General features: G+C 41.5%; 1 protein-coding gene across 10 annotated transcripts in view; it reads left to right on the forward strand.

The window, feature by feature from the left end:
* BCORL1 (BCL6 corepressor like 1) overlaps nt 1–15181 on the forward strand; it is a 59510-nt gene that overhangs the window by 4015 nt on the left and 40314 nt on the right. For 9 of the 10 annotated variants that reach the window (XM_023525489.1, XM_023525488.1, XM_023525487.1 and 6 more), the window contains one exon: nt 14425–14554. In XM_023525489.1, coding sequence (XP_023381257.1) covers nt 14469–14554 — 86 coding nt within the window. In that variant the 5' untranslated portion in view covers nt 14425–14468. Of the gene's footprint in view, nt 1–72; nt 112–14424; nt 14555–15181 lie in introns of those variants that run through there. The other variant, XM_023525491.1, reaches the window with a different exon arrangement.

Consider the following 15181-nt stretch of genomic DNA (forward strand, 5'->3'; position numbering starts at 1 on the left):
AGGGGGCCGTCCTGGGGGCGGGGGCAGGCGGGGGGTGGAGCCCCGACGGGGGCGGTGCGAGCCGGGACGACGACCACGAAGAGCCCCGGGGGCCGGTGCATGGAGGACGAGGTGCTGGGAGAAGGAAGGGGGGGTTGGGTCCCGCGACGGGCCTCGTGGGCTTGGCTCCTCGAGGTTCTGCTTCGGGACAGAGCCCTGCTAGGGTGCCCAGAAGCCCGGGAAGAGACAGGGAGGTGAACTGGACGGTGGAGGGGGCCCTCCTCGCCAGGGTCCCGCCGAGAGGAAGGCTGGGCCAGAGGGACGTCCGGGGCAAGGCTGGGAGGAGCCGGCCGCACCTCGGCTGGGGATTTCGCGTTATGTAGGGAAAGATGTTGAAGGGAAAGGCAGGTGGGAAGCACACGGCAAACCTGGGAGGCCAACAGCACAGGCCGATGGGGGTGCCCTTCTATTCTGCCCGCACCTCCTTCCTCCCCCAGTGGAAGCACTATGTTTTTGTTTTATTGTTTTGAAATTTTCAACGTTGGTTGTACGAAGCTGTCGATGTGGTGATACTTATTCATTCTTGGTGTCTGCTAGAGTAGGCGATAAAGAAAGGCTTCCCTTGCCGAGGACACATCTAGCATAGGGTTTAGGACTTCTTTAGGTGAGTGTGGGGAGGAGGTCGGGTAACTTCGTATGACAGCTGAATACTCTCAAGCCAGTTTGGAGGTTGTTCCTGTGGCACAGATGTGGAGTACTATTGCAAAAATCTTTGGTGAGACTTTTGGGGTGCAATCGTAGGTTAGTGTTACCCTGGTAGCCCCATAGTTCTTTCAGTTTAGAAGACTATTTCTCAAAGTCACCATGCTGAAACGTTTTTTTGGGGAAATTAATGAGAGATACATTTGGGGTTGGGAGTGGGTTAGGTTTATAATAAAATTCCAAGGTTGAAGAGACTTTAAAGGTCATTTAGTTCTCCGTTTTCTGTCCTATCCTTGAAAGTTGGGATAGAGGGAGGTTTATTTTGGGGAAAATTGTAGGCAGCACAACGGAGCACAGTTTAGTTTGGTATCGCAGTACTCCAATTGGATGGTGATGTTACCATGTGATACCAAAGAGGACAGTATGCAGGAAAGAAATTTGGAGGATTCTACTGGGGAGTAAGTGGGGTAACTGAATCCTGAGAATCACCCAGAGACTCCAAATAGAAGTAAAAGATTGGAGGAGGAACCTGTAAAATTTTGATGGGGAAGCAAATTTAGTAGAAAAGACTGGGGGAGCTAGGAGGAGCCGGGGGGCTTGGTGACTCAAAATCAGAGAATCTGAAGGTTGATAGAGTTTAGGGGGGACATTACCATCTTGATTAAGCCATCTAGATATTGATAGGCAGACTCATCTTTTGATAGGGCAACTGAGGTAGCTGTCCATGAGGGTGGCTGTAGGGGACCAGAGGCACAAACTATGGGAAATAAGGTCTTACTTAAATCGACTTTTAAGAGGGCTAACTAACCTTGTTATCATCTTTGTAGCAAGGGTAAGTAGGTTTTTTTTCCCCATTCTGGCTCTGAGAAATCATTGATGGAGAAAGTGAGGGGACTCAAATGTCTGGGTTAAGAAGGACTAGTTCTTTGGAATAGGCCAACAAGGAAAAGAGGTCAGTTGTTGGGATAGCGCAGAAGAAAGCTAAGTCCCTGGTAGGCTCTGCTGTTGGAGGCTGTATTGGGCAGAGAGGAGGAGAGTTCCAGAAGAAATGGTGGCTGCACAAAGGGCACTTATAGATCTGTTTTGATTTACCAGGAGAGGGGATGGAGGGTGGGAAGGAGGATTCCTTTCTTTCTTAGTGGCATAGACTTTCTTAGGAAGCAGAAGGGCTTCCTTCAGGGGTCTCTTTGCTTTAATCATGCTGCAGTTCACTATATATGGGAAAAAAGTTTCATGCAGATGGCCGAGGGTCTCCCAATATGATGAGTCTGGATCATGGGTTTTAGAGAGGTGCTTCTTTTAGGGCAACAGAATTGTGGGAGAAAAGGACTTGAATACTAGAAAGAAGGGAGGTAAAAAGAGAAGTTAGGAAGAGGGTTGGTTGGGCAGTGAAGGGGAAAGAAAGCTTATTGTCACTGGTCCCATGTTAGGGCCAACTAAGGAAAAAGTAGAACCTTGAAATCTCCAGGATAATGTTTTCTAAAGTAAAGTTTGAAGAATCTTTAAGGCTCTTTACACTTTCATGATAGGCTCACTAAGGTGGGGCAAGAGAGAAGAGTGATCTTGGGTTAAAATAGGGTTGGGGAGAAACTGGCATATAGGAAGAAATGTAAAAATACCCATAAGGAAATAGAGAATCTAGAGATAGTATACAGGCTAAAAAGTGCAGAATGTGAGAGAAAGAGTGGAATAACTAGCTGAAGGAGGAAGATGTGTACTCAGATGCCATCTGGAGCTAGTATCAGAGAATGTAAAAACTTGACTTTGGTAGCTGCTGCCCTGGGAGAGCCCAGGAATCAGAGGTTAGCTGATATCCAGGGTTTACAAGTCTAAGCATTAATTAGAAAATCTAGACAAAGTAAGAATAGTGAATGGGGGAAGGAATTCATAGTCCTAAATAGAATACTCTTGAAGGAGAAAGGGGGAATACAGAAGTTTTTCCAGTCTGCAAGTGGGAGGAATTCTGGATATAGGAAGGTGAGTTATGGAAAGTCCAGAGTGAAACAGTATAAAGAACAGTGACCTGAGAGCCTTAGGCCAGAAGTGGAAGGTGGGGCTGGGGCATGGAAGAAAGGGGCTAAAATGTGGTAATTGGGCATCTGGAGTGGTTCATTGATTCTATTCTAGGCTGAGCTAAGTTTGAGATGTAATAGAATGGCCACAGGGGTTAGGGAGCTGTTTTCCAGCATCGACCAGAATCTGAGATTGAGAGAGGAGGAATTCACAGTAGAGTTAGTTGGGAAAGTGAACACTGGAGTGGAACAGAGAGAAAAGTGAAGAAAGTGGGAACTGTTGATGATATATAATAGACTGGAGCCGGGAGAAGCCACTGATGATTATGTAAGGGGGAAGGAAGATTCTGGACCTTTGAGTTTTCAAAAAGAAAAGAAATTTCTTAATGCTGGAGTTCCAGTTAGGTGTGAGTCTATGCTTTTCAGAAGGTTTAGCTTTAGTATGGCCAAAGAGAGGTAATAAGAGGTAATCTACTTTTTGGCCACTAGGATGCTGGTAGTGTTTTATATAATCTCACATGTGAACTGGCTTTATCAATGCCAGTTTTTTAATGGTCAACCCTAAAATAATGTAGAAACTATTCTCTTTCTAAATCTACATTTTACCACTGTTCATAACTTAAAAGCAGTCGTATAATGAAAAATTTCTTTGGTGAACTAAAGTTGAATTCTGGTCAAGAGTAAAATTTAACTCTGTTTCTCTCCCCGTAATTCAAATATGCTGTTCTGTTTCTCTCTTTTATTTTTAAAGTAGAAACCACCCTTTTCCCATAAAACATTTAAAAATGGGTAATTGTTTAAAAAGTGGCTGCAGGCTGCATGTCAAGGTCATATTTTCCCTAGTCAATGAATTATGATGAATTTGAAGAGATGATTTATTATTTATTTGTAAAACGTGGTAATTTTCAGATTTATTTGTGAGGGTACGTGAGCCAGGATATGTCTTCATTTGGATTTTAAGAAGACCTTAATTAAGCTAAGCGTCCGTGAAGAATTGAGAATACCAAGGGGCAGGCAAAGCTTTGTGTTTTGGGCTTCTTTAATGTCTGCAAAGAAACAAAATTTGCTTACCTCATTGCTAAGGTATGCCTAGAAATCTTAGTGTTAGTGCCATTTAAGGGTACAGTTGAGTTTTGTTATAATGCTGGTATTTGGGGACAAAGAGAGCAAGCAGATTTTCATTTTTCCAAGTTCTGTAGAGAAATGCACTGCACATGACTCTGATCCCCGGGAGGAGTCAGTGCACTCTATACCTAGATCCATCAGGTGCTTAGGTATCTTATGATGATGAAGCTTGGCTTGGTCTGACTCGGTCACACCATACCCAGGTTAGCATCTTACAGTGGTTCTCAAACTTTAGCATGCATCAGAATTACTTCAGGTGTTAAAGACATACAGCCTAGGTTAGAGGTCTTGCTCTTCTACCTTCTAGGTGGATGGCAAGAAACAGGTCATTTAACTTTCTTTAGCCTCAGTTTGTTCATCTATAAAATGGAGATGATAATCTCAAGTTTGCAGAGCTGTAAGGATTACATGAGTTGATGTACATATAGTGCCGAGTCCATAGCAAGTGCTCAGTAAATAGCATCTATTATTATATTATAATCTAGTTTTTCTTATTCAGTTGTGTCCTTTGACAGTACCTTTTCTATTACACTATGGTGAACTTGGCGGAAGAATGAAAACTGTCAAAAGCTCCTGAGCACTCTCCTTATATCTTGATCTTCTGTGCTCTTTCTCCATATTCCTGTCGTATCAGTACATATTTAGCATTTACACCGTGATAGGAAGAAATAGTTTGGCTCATCACTACATTATTGTATCTACCTTTGAGGTAGAAGTGGCAGCTTCTTTAACAACTGTGCTGTAATACTACTCAATATTTCAGGGCAGGAACAGAAGAGTATATATCCAGCTGAAACTTCAGGGGACATTTTGGGTCATGCTTAAAAAATAACTGAAGCCTAGTTTACTAGGATGACATTTTTAAAAACCATTGCTTTCTGAAAAGGGCTACTGTGTTCAATTATGACTGGTAGGGCTTTCCAGCTATCTCTGACATCTGGAAGTTCTACAAAAGTGGGTATATATTCCCTGGGCTTGGTATGGCTCTATGACAAGGATGTTCATCAGTGATTGTATGGGAGAGAATAATATCTCAAATAGCTCAGGTATCATCAAATCAAACTTTCTAGAAAAAAGATGGACTGTAAAATAGCGTCCCTCTCTGTAGGCAGAGTGGACTTGATGCCAACAATCAGTTATGCCAGTATAGGGAGAGAGTGATAGCAGGCCAATTTAAAACAGTAGATGAGTTAACAAATTACAATTGACCTTGGAACAATGTGGAGGTTACAGACTCTGACCCTACACAGTTGAAAATTCGCATATAACTTTTGACCCCTCCCCCCCAAAAAAACTTAACTGTAGTTGTCCTTTAGTGTCCTGGGGCGGGGAACAGTGCATGCAGTTGGCTCTTTGCATTTGCAGATTCCCAACCTTCTATCGAAAATACTATTTTTGATCCATGGTTGGTTGAATCCACAGATGTAAAACTTAGGGATATGGAGGGCCAATTGTATATTTATTGAAAAAAATTCACATACAAGTGGACCTGCGCAGTTCAAACCCTTGTTGTTCAAGGACAACTATAATAATTTCTGTTTGACTTTGGAAATGCATTATTATTCTCTATCTGCCCCCTCCCCAGCAGATTTACCTTCCTATTTCTGCTTAGGCAAATATTTAAATGAGTTGTTCCCTGAGCATACATCTACTGTAAGTGACAGAAGGCAGTCCATAAGTCAGCTGGGTTTAAAAATTAGCTGTAGCTAAACCACACTCAGATAATTGGAAGTTGATTTTATTGTTTTGCCCCACCCAATTTTATTTTATTTCTGTGATTGTCTTTATTGTGGAAGTAAGGAAAAGAAAGAAGAGAAAGTTTATGAGCAAGCAAGGGAAGTTAAAGGAAATCATAGACCCAATACTTTTTACACAAGATTCTTGGTTTCTATATGATGTAGAGAAGATTTCAGGGTTTTTTTTTTTTTCTGTAGTTTAGCAAGTATTCTTTGAGTGCATATTGTATTATGCTAGACGCTACTGGGAAGGTGATTAAAAGAAGTGTGAAATGTTCTTTCTGGCTTTGAGGAACCTATAGACTGGTAGCAGGTTGAGCCAATACTGAGAGTCTGAAATTCTGTGAGCTAATTGTGTGTGTGTGCGCGCGCGCGCGCGCGCGCGCGTGCGCGCACGCCTTTGAATGAATAATATATATAAAATGAGTTGAACCCATAGTCTGGGGTGAGAGAATAGAAAAAATAGCCAGATAATATCCTTTCTAAATCTTTGTATAAGAGGTCCAGAAGACTTTTAAAAAAAATGCCCAAAAGTTTGGCGAGGCGGAATCCTTTTTAGATTAAAAAATTTCCATATCACGAATGCAGTATATTGAAATAGAGATAGCTGAAGGCCACTGTCACAGAAGCATCAGGTCTCAGATTATAATGATTCAACTTTGGAGGTGTGAAAAACACACTAAATGTTCACAAGGTCCTACTGAAGACCGAGACTGAGGAAAGCCAACTCTTATTTTTGATTTAGTAGAAATGAGAAGTGCTCAAAAGATGACTAGTTACTTAGGGTGACATTTTGAGGTGGTTTTACATTTTGAAAAGGACTGATTAATTTTGTGGTGATCGCCTAGGTTTTCTTGATATTCGTGACATCTAGAAGTTATATATAATCTTGTAGCTAGATCCTAGGTCTGGTATAAAGATTTGATGAAGTGTTTTCCTTAAATGAAGTAAAATAATTTCCTTACAGCAGGAAATGGAAGTGTGTACTATTTGAATAAAAGGAAAAAAGTATCATGGCAGTGGGTAGAAGAGCTCTTGGAAATGAGAAATGGAAAATGAAAGATAAAATGGAAATGAGAGATAAAACTTTTGCTTTTGCCTATTTCATTGTTGGAATTGATTACCTTTGGTCCTTTTATGTGCTTTCATGCTAGTCTCAGTTTTAAGTAGGGACTAGTTTATTCCCATTTTGCAGATGATGTAGTAAATGGACATAGTGAGGTGTCTGAGATGGCTGAGAAGTTGGGCCTGAAGATATATGCTCAAGGTTTTCTCCCTTCAGTTTAGAACGTGGGTACTAGGGTATATCACACTTCAGGGGTGTTGCTGCTGTTTGATTAGATGATTCCAAATGGATTTTGGCAGTTTTTAAGCTTCAAATTAAATGGATAGAGATTCTACACAAGTAAGGAATTCGAAAAGGGTGTGGTTTGGGTCGAAAGGGGTTTGGGTGGTAATGCTCACCAAAGAAGAGCTCCAGGGAGATCACAAGCCCTGACCACTTCATTGAGATGAATCTCTAGCCTCCATTGTGACTATATTGGAGGTAACTACATTCATTTGAATGAATAAGCTCTCATGTGTTTAACAGATAGTTAACATTTCTTTGTATCCAGTCTCATAAATGCTTATAAGCAAGGTTTTTAAACATGGAAGTACCCAAGGAGTCTATGAAGATGTCCATGCCAAAGTGGTGTGCAAGCAACTACTTCGTCTTCTTGGTAAATTACAGGAATTAATGGAACTGGGAACAGAATGCAGTGTCCCTTACAAGACTGATCTCTTGGTGTAGAACCAGAGGAAATATTTGGATAGGAAAAAAAAAACTCAGAGGAATTAGAAAGTGCTAGGATAAATTGTCAGGCAGAAGGTTGGGATGAATAGTGCAAAGGGCTCCTTCTACCTTTCAATTACCCAGCAGATTATTTACAGTTGATTTTGTGTGTGGTGGTAGAGGAAACCTGTTTTGCATGAAGGGAAGCAAAGTAAAGTGATTGGGGCATGTATGGTAGGGAAAGATGAGGGGATATAGATACTGGGAGAAAATACTGAGGAGAATATTATAATACTCTTATATGGAAGATTAGTAAATTATTAGAACAATTTACATTGGGAGAACTTTCACATTAGGTGGTGAGGTTTGGCATATGTATTTAAATATAAATAAAGAAAACAGGAATGTTAGTCTGTTGAATATACATGGGGAAAGGCAGAGCAACAAGGAGGGTAAGATCTATGGTAGGCATTCCATATATAAAGCCAGGTAAAGTTATGCTTGTTGGGTATGTGTACACTTTCATATTGAAAACAATTTTGAGATATTTTGACCTTTCTCTGAAGGTACTGTGGTGCCTAGGTGGAAGTCATAGCCTTTTCACTTTAGCCCTAGGATCTCAATGTCAGTGATCTCTTGGATCTCCTTGGGGGTGTCTTAGATGCTGCTTTTCCCAAAGTGACATAATGGGATGGCCTCTCCTTCACTTCTGTGAAGACTGAATGTGACTGCCTCTATGTTATGGGAGCTCTACCCAGAGCTCTAAATTTCTATTGGAGCAATAGATTCCAAAATTAGTTTTCTTCACTCATTAGTCATCACTGATCCAACCCTCCTTCCTAAACTGTCTACTGGCCCCGCCTATCCTCTTGAGGACAGATTCAGGGCCAGGCTTCATGATGAATATTTTCTTGCTCTTTCATTTTTTAAAGTCGCAATTGCTTCCAGGTCATCAGGAAGTGTGAACCAAAGAAGCCTGGGGGAGTACTACCAGATTTAGTTTAACTGAGACCTTAATCTTGAGTTTCTAATTTACTGTCCTGATGGTGGAGCCCAACCATGAATAAATGGGTAGGTTTCATGCATGTTTTTCATGATTCTGGGAAACTTACTCACAGGATGAACACCCTGTCTGGTCACTTTCAAGCTTAACTTTTTAAACAGTGTTTACCTTGGTAAAAAGCATTTGTCAGATAGATACTCTATTACCTCCTTTTGTGTCCTTCTCTTCCTCATATACATGCTTTTGCTTGTAGTTGTGAAATCTGCTTGTTTGGGCATCTTCATTTCAAAACAAAACCAAAAATGTTTACCCAGTTTGTAAAATCTTTGAGTTTTAGTGATGACTGTCCCCTATTACCAACTCCTTTCAGCCCGGACTTGGGCTATAATTTGATGTTCTTCCCCTTTTGATAACATGTTCTCGCTAAACTTTTCTAAAATGTCTGTCTTCAGTGCTTCCCCACAGTATTTCAGTTTGGCCCATGATGGTGAAATATTTCAGGTTCCCTATTTCATTTTTTCCCTTTGGTTGCTATATACATATGGGCTTCTATTTTATGCCTTCCACATCTGCCCTTGTCTTCCAGAGTCTTTTTTTCTTATGTATTTTTTTGGGGTAAAAGATCTCTGCTTCATTATAGTTTCTCTTCTACTACCTGTTCTCCCTCAGCTTAGCTGCTATTTTCACCATTTTAAAGTTATCCTTCTCCTATTAGTCCATTTTTGTTTTGGTTTCCCCTGTTTTGTAGTGTGATTATGTTTGGCTACCTATTCTGCTGCCTGCTTGTTAGATTCTTTCCCTTGGATCTTGGTCAGTCCTTCTACTTATGTGTACGCATGCCTCCTAAATCAAAAAGTTTTATTTATTTTTTCAGCCGCACTTATCACTTTGTGTTGGTGGAACACGTACTCTCCTTTTTCATTCAATGAGTTGGATGTGTCTTTTGAGTTTTCCTCTCCAAAGTGGGGATAGCTCACGATAGTCCCACTGCCTTCTAGACAGTGACCAGCATTTGATTCTGGGGCCATACAGCTGTTCATTTCTTAACAATTACATGGATGAGACATCTGGAAAAATCACTAGAAGTATTTCATATCCTTGTGCCTGTGCTTCCTGGGTCACATAGGATTACCAGGTTTCCTCCAAGTTCCTTTTAGGAACTTTGCATTTTGCCCTTGTTGTGATGGTTCTCATCAGAGAGGGAGTGAGAGTAAAAGATTGCCAATGCACACGACATATGTGTGTGAATGCTGCAAGCAAAAGCAAGTAGTACACAATCGAGTATATTAGTAGAGCCTACCAACTGTGGCATGTCTGTAAGGATCTGTTTTTTGCTTGTCTCTCCTGAGAAGTAGTGTCCAGTTGAATAGTTAGTAATTTGATTGGACATGATAACAACAAAACAAAACCCTGGGCCTACTGGATCAGACTCTTCAGGGCTGGTACATATGACTCTGTATTTTGAACAAGTTTCTCAGTGATCCTGGCTTGGGAAACATTGCTGTCTGTTGGCCATCTTGACTCTTCCCATCCTGTGTGGGTATCGACACCAACATTGCCTCTTTAGAAGTTCCTTTTGCTTAGTCTCTGGCTCAAGAGGACTCATCCTGCCTTCTTGTGTAGACTACTTATCTCAATGCTTTCCTGCCTGTGTTTTCTACCCCTCTCCTTACCTCCTCAGCAAAGGCTACTGTTAATTAGCAGCAATGGGCTTCATATAGGAAGGATTGCTACTCTGATAAAATCATAATTAAAGCCAAGATTTAAACAGATGCTCCATCTTTGGGGTCTTATGAAAATGTGGTGCCCAATATCAGTTTTGCTCTCAAGGTAATTATAAAATATCTATTGCGTGGTAATTATTTTGGTTTTTACTTGGCTTTCTTTTTCTGGTTGTTGTTATTTTGGATTTTGGGGGGAGTCTGAAAACTCCTTTATCTAGATGATGATATTTTATATATTGTTCTTTTTCCAAATGTCAGGATTCCCCCTCTGATTTCTGTGCTAGGCTCTACAAACTACTAATCCCCTCTAAACAGAACAAAAATAAACCTAAGAGTGAAAAAGCCATGGTTTCTGACTTATATCTGCTGTCTAAAAATATTCAAGTAGCCACTAAAACTTATACTTGGTGTTGACATTCATTTTATGGCAAGAACAGCCCCCTTCATGGCCTGAGTCTTCTAATGCTCCAGAGAAAAGGTGAAAAAAGTACCTGGCATATCAGCCGATAGACTGAACTGTTGTTTCTTCAACTGAGATATTCCAAGATATTCTAAGAAACAGTCAAAATGCAATTAATCAGGATGTTCAGGGAAAGGGATCCTGGTGAACTGATGTGAAGCAGACAGCCAATCCATTTGTCATACCCTTGTTGAAATCTTTCTGAAATTATGTGTTAACCCACATAACTGTCTTAGTAATATTAAAGATAATTTTCAGAAAAAAGTAAAATCATGAGTCTTGTACAGATATAAAAATGAACACGTGTTAAAGATTTTATTTTACTCATTAATCAGCAGGGGAACCAGACAGATGTTATAGCTAGTTGAAAGAAAAAAGTCTAAAAGCACAAATTTATATAGAGTGAAGGAACTGAGTTGCAAATGGAGGCAAAACTGGTTTTTCCACAGTGGAGAGGGAAGTCAATCCAAATTCTACGGGACAAGACAGAGTTCGCATATCCATCAGTTACCTGTAATTTACAGAGGTGCAAAATAGCTTAAAGACAATGAACCAGGCTAGGATCTGGCAGCTATGAAGGGTGTGCTATAGAGGCATAGTTTTTTCATCGAAGTACATTTTTTTTCTGTGGTAAGTAAGTATGCATGGCGGATAATTTTGGGGGGGGGGCTGATTTTGCTTCTTGTAATTTCTCAGGGTCATCACCTGAATTCTCATCCAGGATTCAGTTCCATATAACATGCATTTACTGAGTACTTGCTATATGTAAGACATTGCAGAGGAACTAGAGACAAAAAAAGACAGTATTTCTTACCTTAAGTAGCCGATTGTCTGGTGAGGGAGACATACATGCCATACCCCCAGCTACCACACTGCAGAGGAGAGTAAGAATCAGAGCTATGGTACAGGTAGAAATGAAACGTTTCAGAACCAGAGAAGGAAGAGTTAACCGACCAGGGGCTGAGGTTAGGGAGATGACATGATGACATTTAAGCAAGGGCTTGAGGGTTACCCAGAAAGGAAGAGGGGGCACATGAGAGACCATTTCAGGGTGAGGAAACAGCAAAATCCTGAAACTGGACAGTCTGTTTAAGGGAGGGTCAGGATGGCAAGGGCAGCAGGGGAATGGCAGGATGTAGCAGAAAAAGAGACTAGAGAGGACAGGTCATGGAGGGCCCTGAATGCTGTGTGAAGAAACACAGGGTTAATTCTGAAGACAGAGGAAAGCTACTGAAAGCTTTGAGGAGGAGGGGGATGATGGGACCGAACTGGTGCTTTAAAAGATGAATTGACTATAGAATCGAGAGATTGGAGGCAGAGATACCAGTTAAGGGGCTATTGTAATATTCTAGATAAGAGAGGGCCTGCATCAGGGTATTGGCCAGAGGAGTAGGAGGAGAAGATGGAGATGGCATTATTGAGGCTTGACTCCTGATTGGATGTGGGTGGTGGGGGAGAGAAGGAGTTGGAGACAACAACGGCAATGCTAGGGGATAGTGGTACTATTAACTAAGATAGGAAACACACTGGGTGTGGAGGTTGGGAGCAGGTTTATGGGAACAGATAATGAGGTCAGTTTAAGACATTGAGATTGAGGGGCTCAGTAGACATCCAATTAACGGTGAGTTTCTGGCAGCTGGAAATTCTGGTCTTGTTCTAAGGAGAGAGGTCAGGGCTATAGATACAGATTTGAGTGTCGTCAGTGCACAAAGGGATGAGTTGAAACTGTGAGAACTCATGAGCTGAGATAGAAGGAGGGGCACAGCTGACATACACACACACAGATGGGAGTAAGTGGAGAGCCAGCCAGAGCCATACTGACTAGAGAGACAGAGACAGAGAATGAGGGCGAGAGAGATAGAGAGAGCTAGAGAGACAAGAGAAGGAGACAAGGCTGAGGTGTGTGGAAGGAGAGTGGCATGATAGAAGAAGGAGGAGAGGGAAGAGAGAGTGGAGCCTGAGGGAAAAAGAAGAAAGTGAGATAAAGGAGGGAAAGGACAGGAGCAAGAGAGTTGGAGAAGGGGAGAAAGTTGGAGGAGATGGGACAGTGGTAGAGAGAATTAGGAGATAGAAGAGAATTCAGGGAGAGGGGAAGAGAGATAGCTGGGAGGATAATAGGGAGGTGATGAGGAGGAATAGAGGAAAATAGGAGAAAGCGAAGGGAAAGGGAAAAGAAAGAGAGGTGGGTGGGGATAAGAAGAGAAAGAATGAGGGAAAGGGAAATGATGGGAGAGCATAGCAGAGGTGAGGAGAGACTAAGCATGATGAGGGCCAGGTTTCTGGGGCAGGTGGAGGGAGAGAAGGGCAGTAGAGAAGCCAGCAGGCACTGGATTAGCATAACCAGGAGAGGAGCAAGGACAAGGAAATGAGTGCAGGCAGCAGTTGCCTATGCTGTAGAGATAGGGAGTAGGGTAAGGACCAAGAAGAGGTAGGCAGCTCTCTTCACCCCTTACTGCCTCTTTCCCTTTGTTCGCTCCCTCTTCTGGCTTCCTGGCTCCTCCTCGGTCTTATCAGGCAACCTCTTGCCTTAGGATCTTTACATAGAACATTCCCTCTATCTGGAATGCTCTTCCACCAGATATCCACATGACTCACCCTTTGCTTCTTTCAAGATGTCAAAATGTCTCCTTCTCAGCAAGACCTCACCTAATCACCCATTTCATATTGTAGCCCATTCTGTACCCCCAACCATCACCATACCTCTTAGCCTGTGTTATACCACCTTCCAACATACTATAAACATATAATCATTTAACGTGTTTGTTGTCTATTTCATCCTACTAGAATGTAAGCTTCATGAAGGCAGGGTTTTTTTCGTTTTGTTTTGTTTTAATTGTTGAATCCCCAGTACCTAGACAATGCTGGCACATAGTAGGACCTCAGTAAATATTTGTTGAGCGAATAATGATATTGTGTTGAATATGGACAATCTCTGAAAATTGTTTAAAGAATAGGTGAAACAAATCCCTGATGTGAGCATATTTTACTGTGACTTGCTTTGTTGGAAAGTGGAAAATAGCATAAAATTTTGATCACTGTAGGGTTCTGTTCAGATGAACCTTTGATGAATTAAGGCTTTTAGCTAATAAGTTAACTCAAGAGGTTAATGATCTCAAGACGAGCTCATTGGATAAATCTCTTTTTCTTGATGCCCTCATTTTCTCTAGAAGGTGAATTGGCTGTGCAGTGATTGTCAACAGTGCAAGCTAGACATTGGCTGGTGAAGGGAGTGATAGGTCATGGGAATGACAGACTGATAGGAAGGGACAAGGACAGAAATGTGTGGTTCTTGATGGAACATTGTTTTTTGCTTGTCGTATTGCATGTGATTTGGAGAGAGCTTTAAAGCAGGTTAGATATATGCATCGTATCTATATAACTCTCAACTCGAAATCAGAATAGAGTATTTTCGAAAGGCTTATAAAGAAAGTGTGTATTTCCTCTGGAGAGCTTAAATTGGCTATGTCACTCAAAACTTCTGTACCCATGGACTAGAGTTGATGAGAAAAAGATCCCCAGTAGTCTTTCAATGTACTGTTCACATATGGGAATGACTCTCTAATTGTAGTTGGTTAGACTAAATGTGTGTAAAAAAATAGACTGTCATCTCATTTGTCCAAAATAGATTGACTTTCTTGAACACTCAAGTATATCTCTCTTTATGATAGTTTAAAAATCACTCTAGGTGATTAATAGTGTCTTCATCTCCTTCCTGAAACCTATGGATTCCTGGAAAGCTTGTGCTCCCTTATCCCCATTTGGACCTTAATGTCTCATAACAGGCTGGCTTGTGAGAGAGACCGCTTTAACATTTTTGGTGCTATTATTACCTTTATTTGTTTCATAGTTAAAGGTGGTTAATGCAGCTATTCTTCTTATGAATTTTGATTTTTGGGGGTTCTTCCTCAGGGGGAGTGGCCAAAGAAGGTCCTATCTGATGGTGAGCGGCTGTCATGATCTCTACAGCACCACTCTACAGCAGCGTGCACAACTGGACCAGTTCTGACCGGATTCGCATGTGCGGCATCAACGAGGAGAGGTGAGGAGGCTGGGAAGATGGCTGTTGCCAACTTCTAGTAAGCAGTACCTACTCACCAGAGGGGTAGCCACAACAGAGCCTGGGACGGGACCCTGGAGAGGTGGCTGTTGGTCGTTTCTAATTTTCCTGAAATGGAACGGGGCTAGGAATGTGTGAGTGACCTGCTCTGCCTTGCTGTCCCTGTTCAGAAGAAAGCGAGGAGGCCAACAGATGACCTTTCACCAACTAATATTTGTCTATTCATTAAGAACTGTCAGATGGTAGAATAAAGGGAAGCTGAGGCATTCGCAGTTTTTATTTGCTGCAGTTCGGTGCTCAAGGATACGCATAAGATATTTTTGGCCCTTGATCTAAGCCTGGAAGAAAAGCAGTTGTATCATTCAGCTTTGTACTGGGTACTGTTAGTTGGTATTCTGTTGATCAGCGCTTTCCTGCCTCAGGAGGCTAATGACAGTTAGCCTTATGAAGTATCAAAGGGAGATCAAACTGCTTAATGTAGTTTTCATATGAAATTGAGAGTTGGTGATGCCTGCTTGATATGTGTGTGTTTTCAGTTATCTTTTCACCAAAATATTTGGTTGACTAAGCTATACTATTTTTCTGATCATGCTCCATATGAAGAGCACT

The sequence above is a fragment of the Pteropus vampyrus genome, unplaced genomic scaffold (assembly GCF_000151845.1).
Source record: "Pteropus vampyrus isolate Shadow unplaced genomic scaffold, Pvam_2.0 Scaffold566, whole genome shotgun sequence".
In the NCBI taxonomy this organism is placed as follows: domain Eukaryota; kingdom Metazoa; phylum Chordata; class Mammalia; order Chiroptera; family Pteropodidae; genus Pteropus; species Pteropus vampyrus.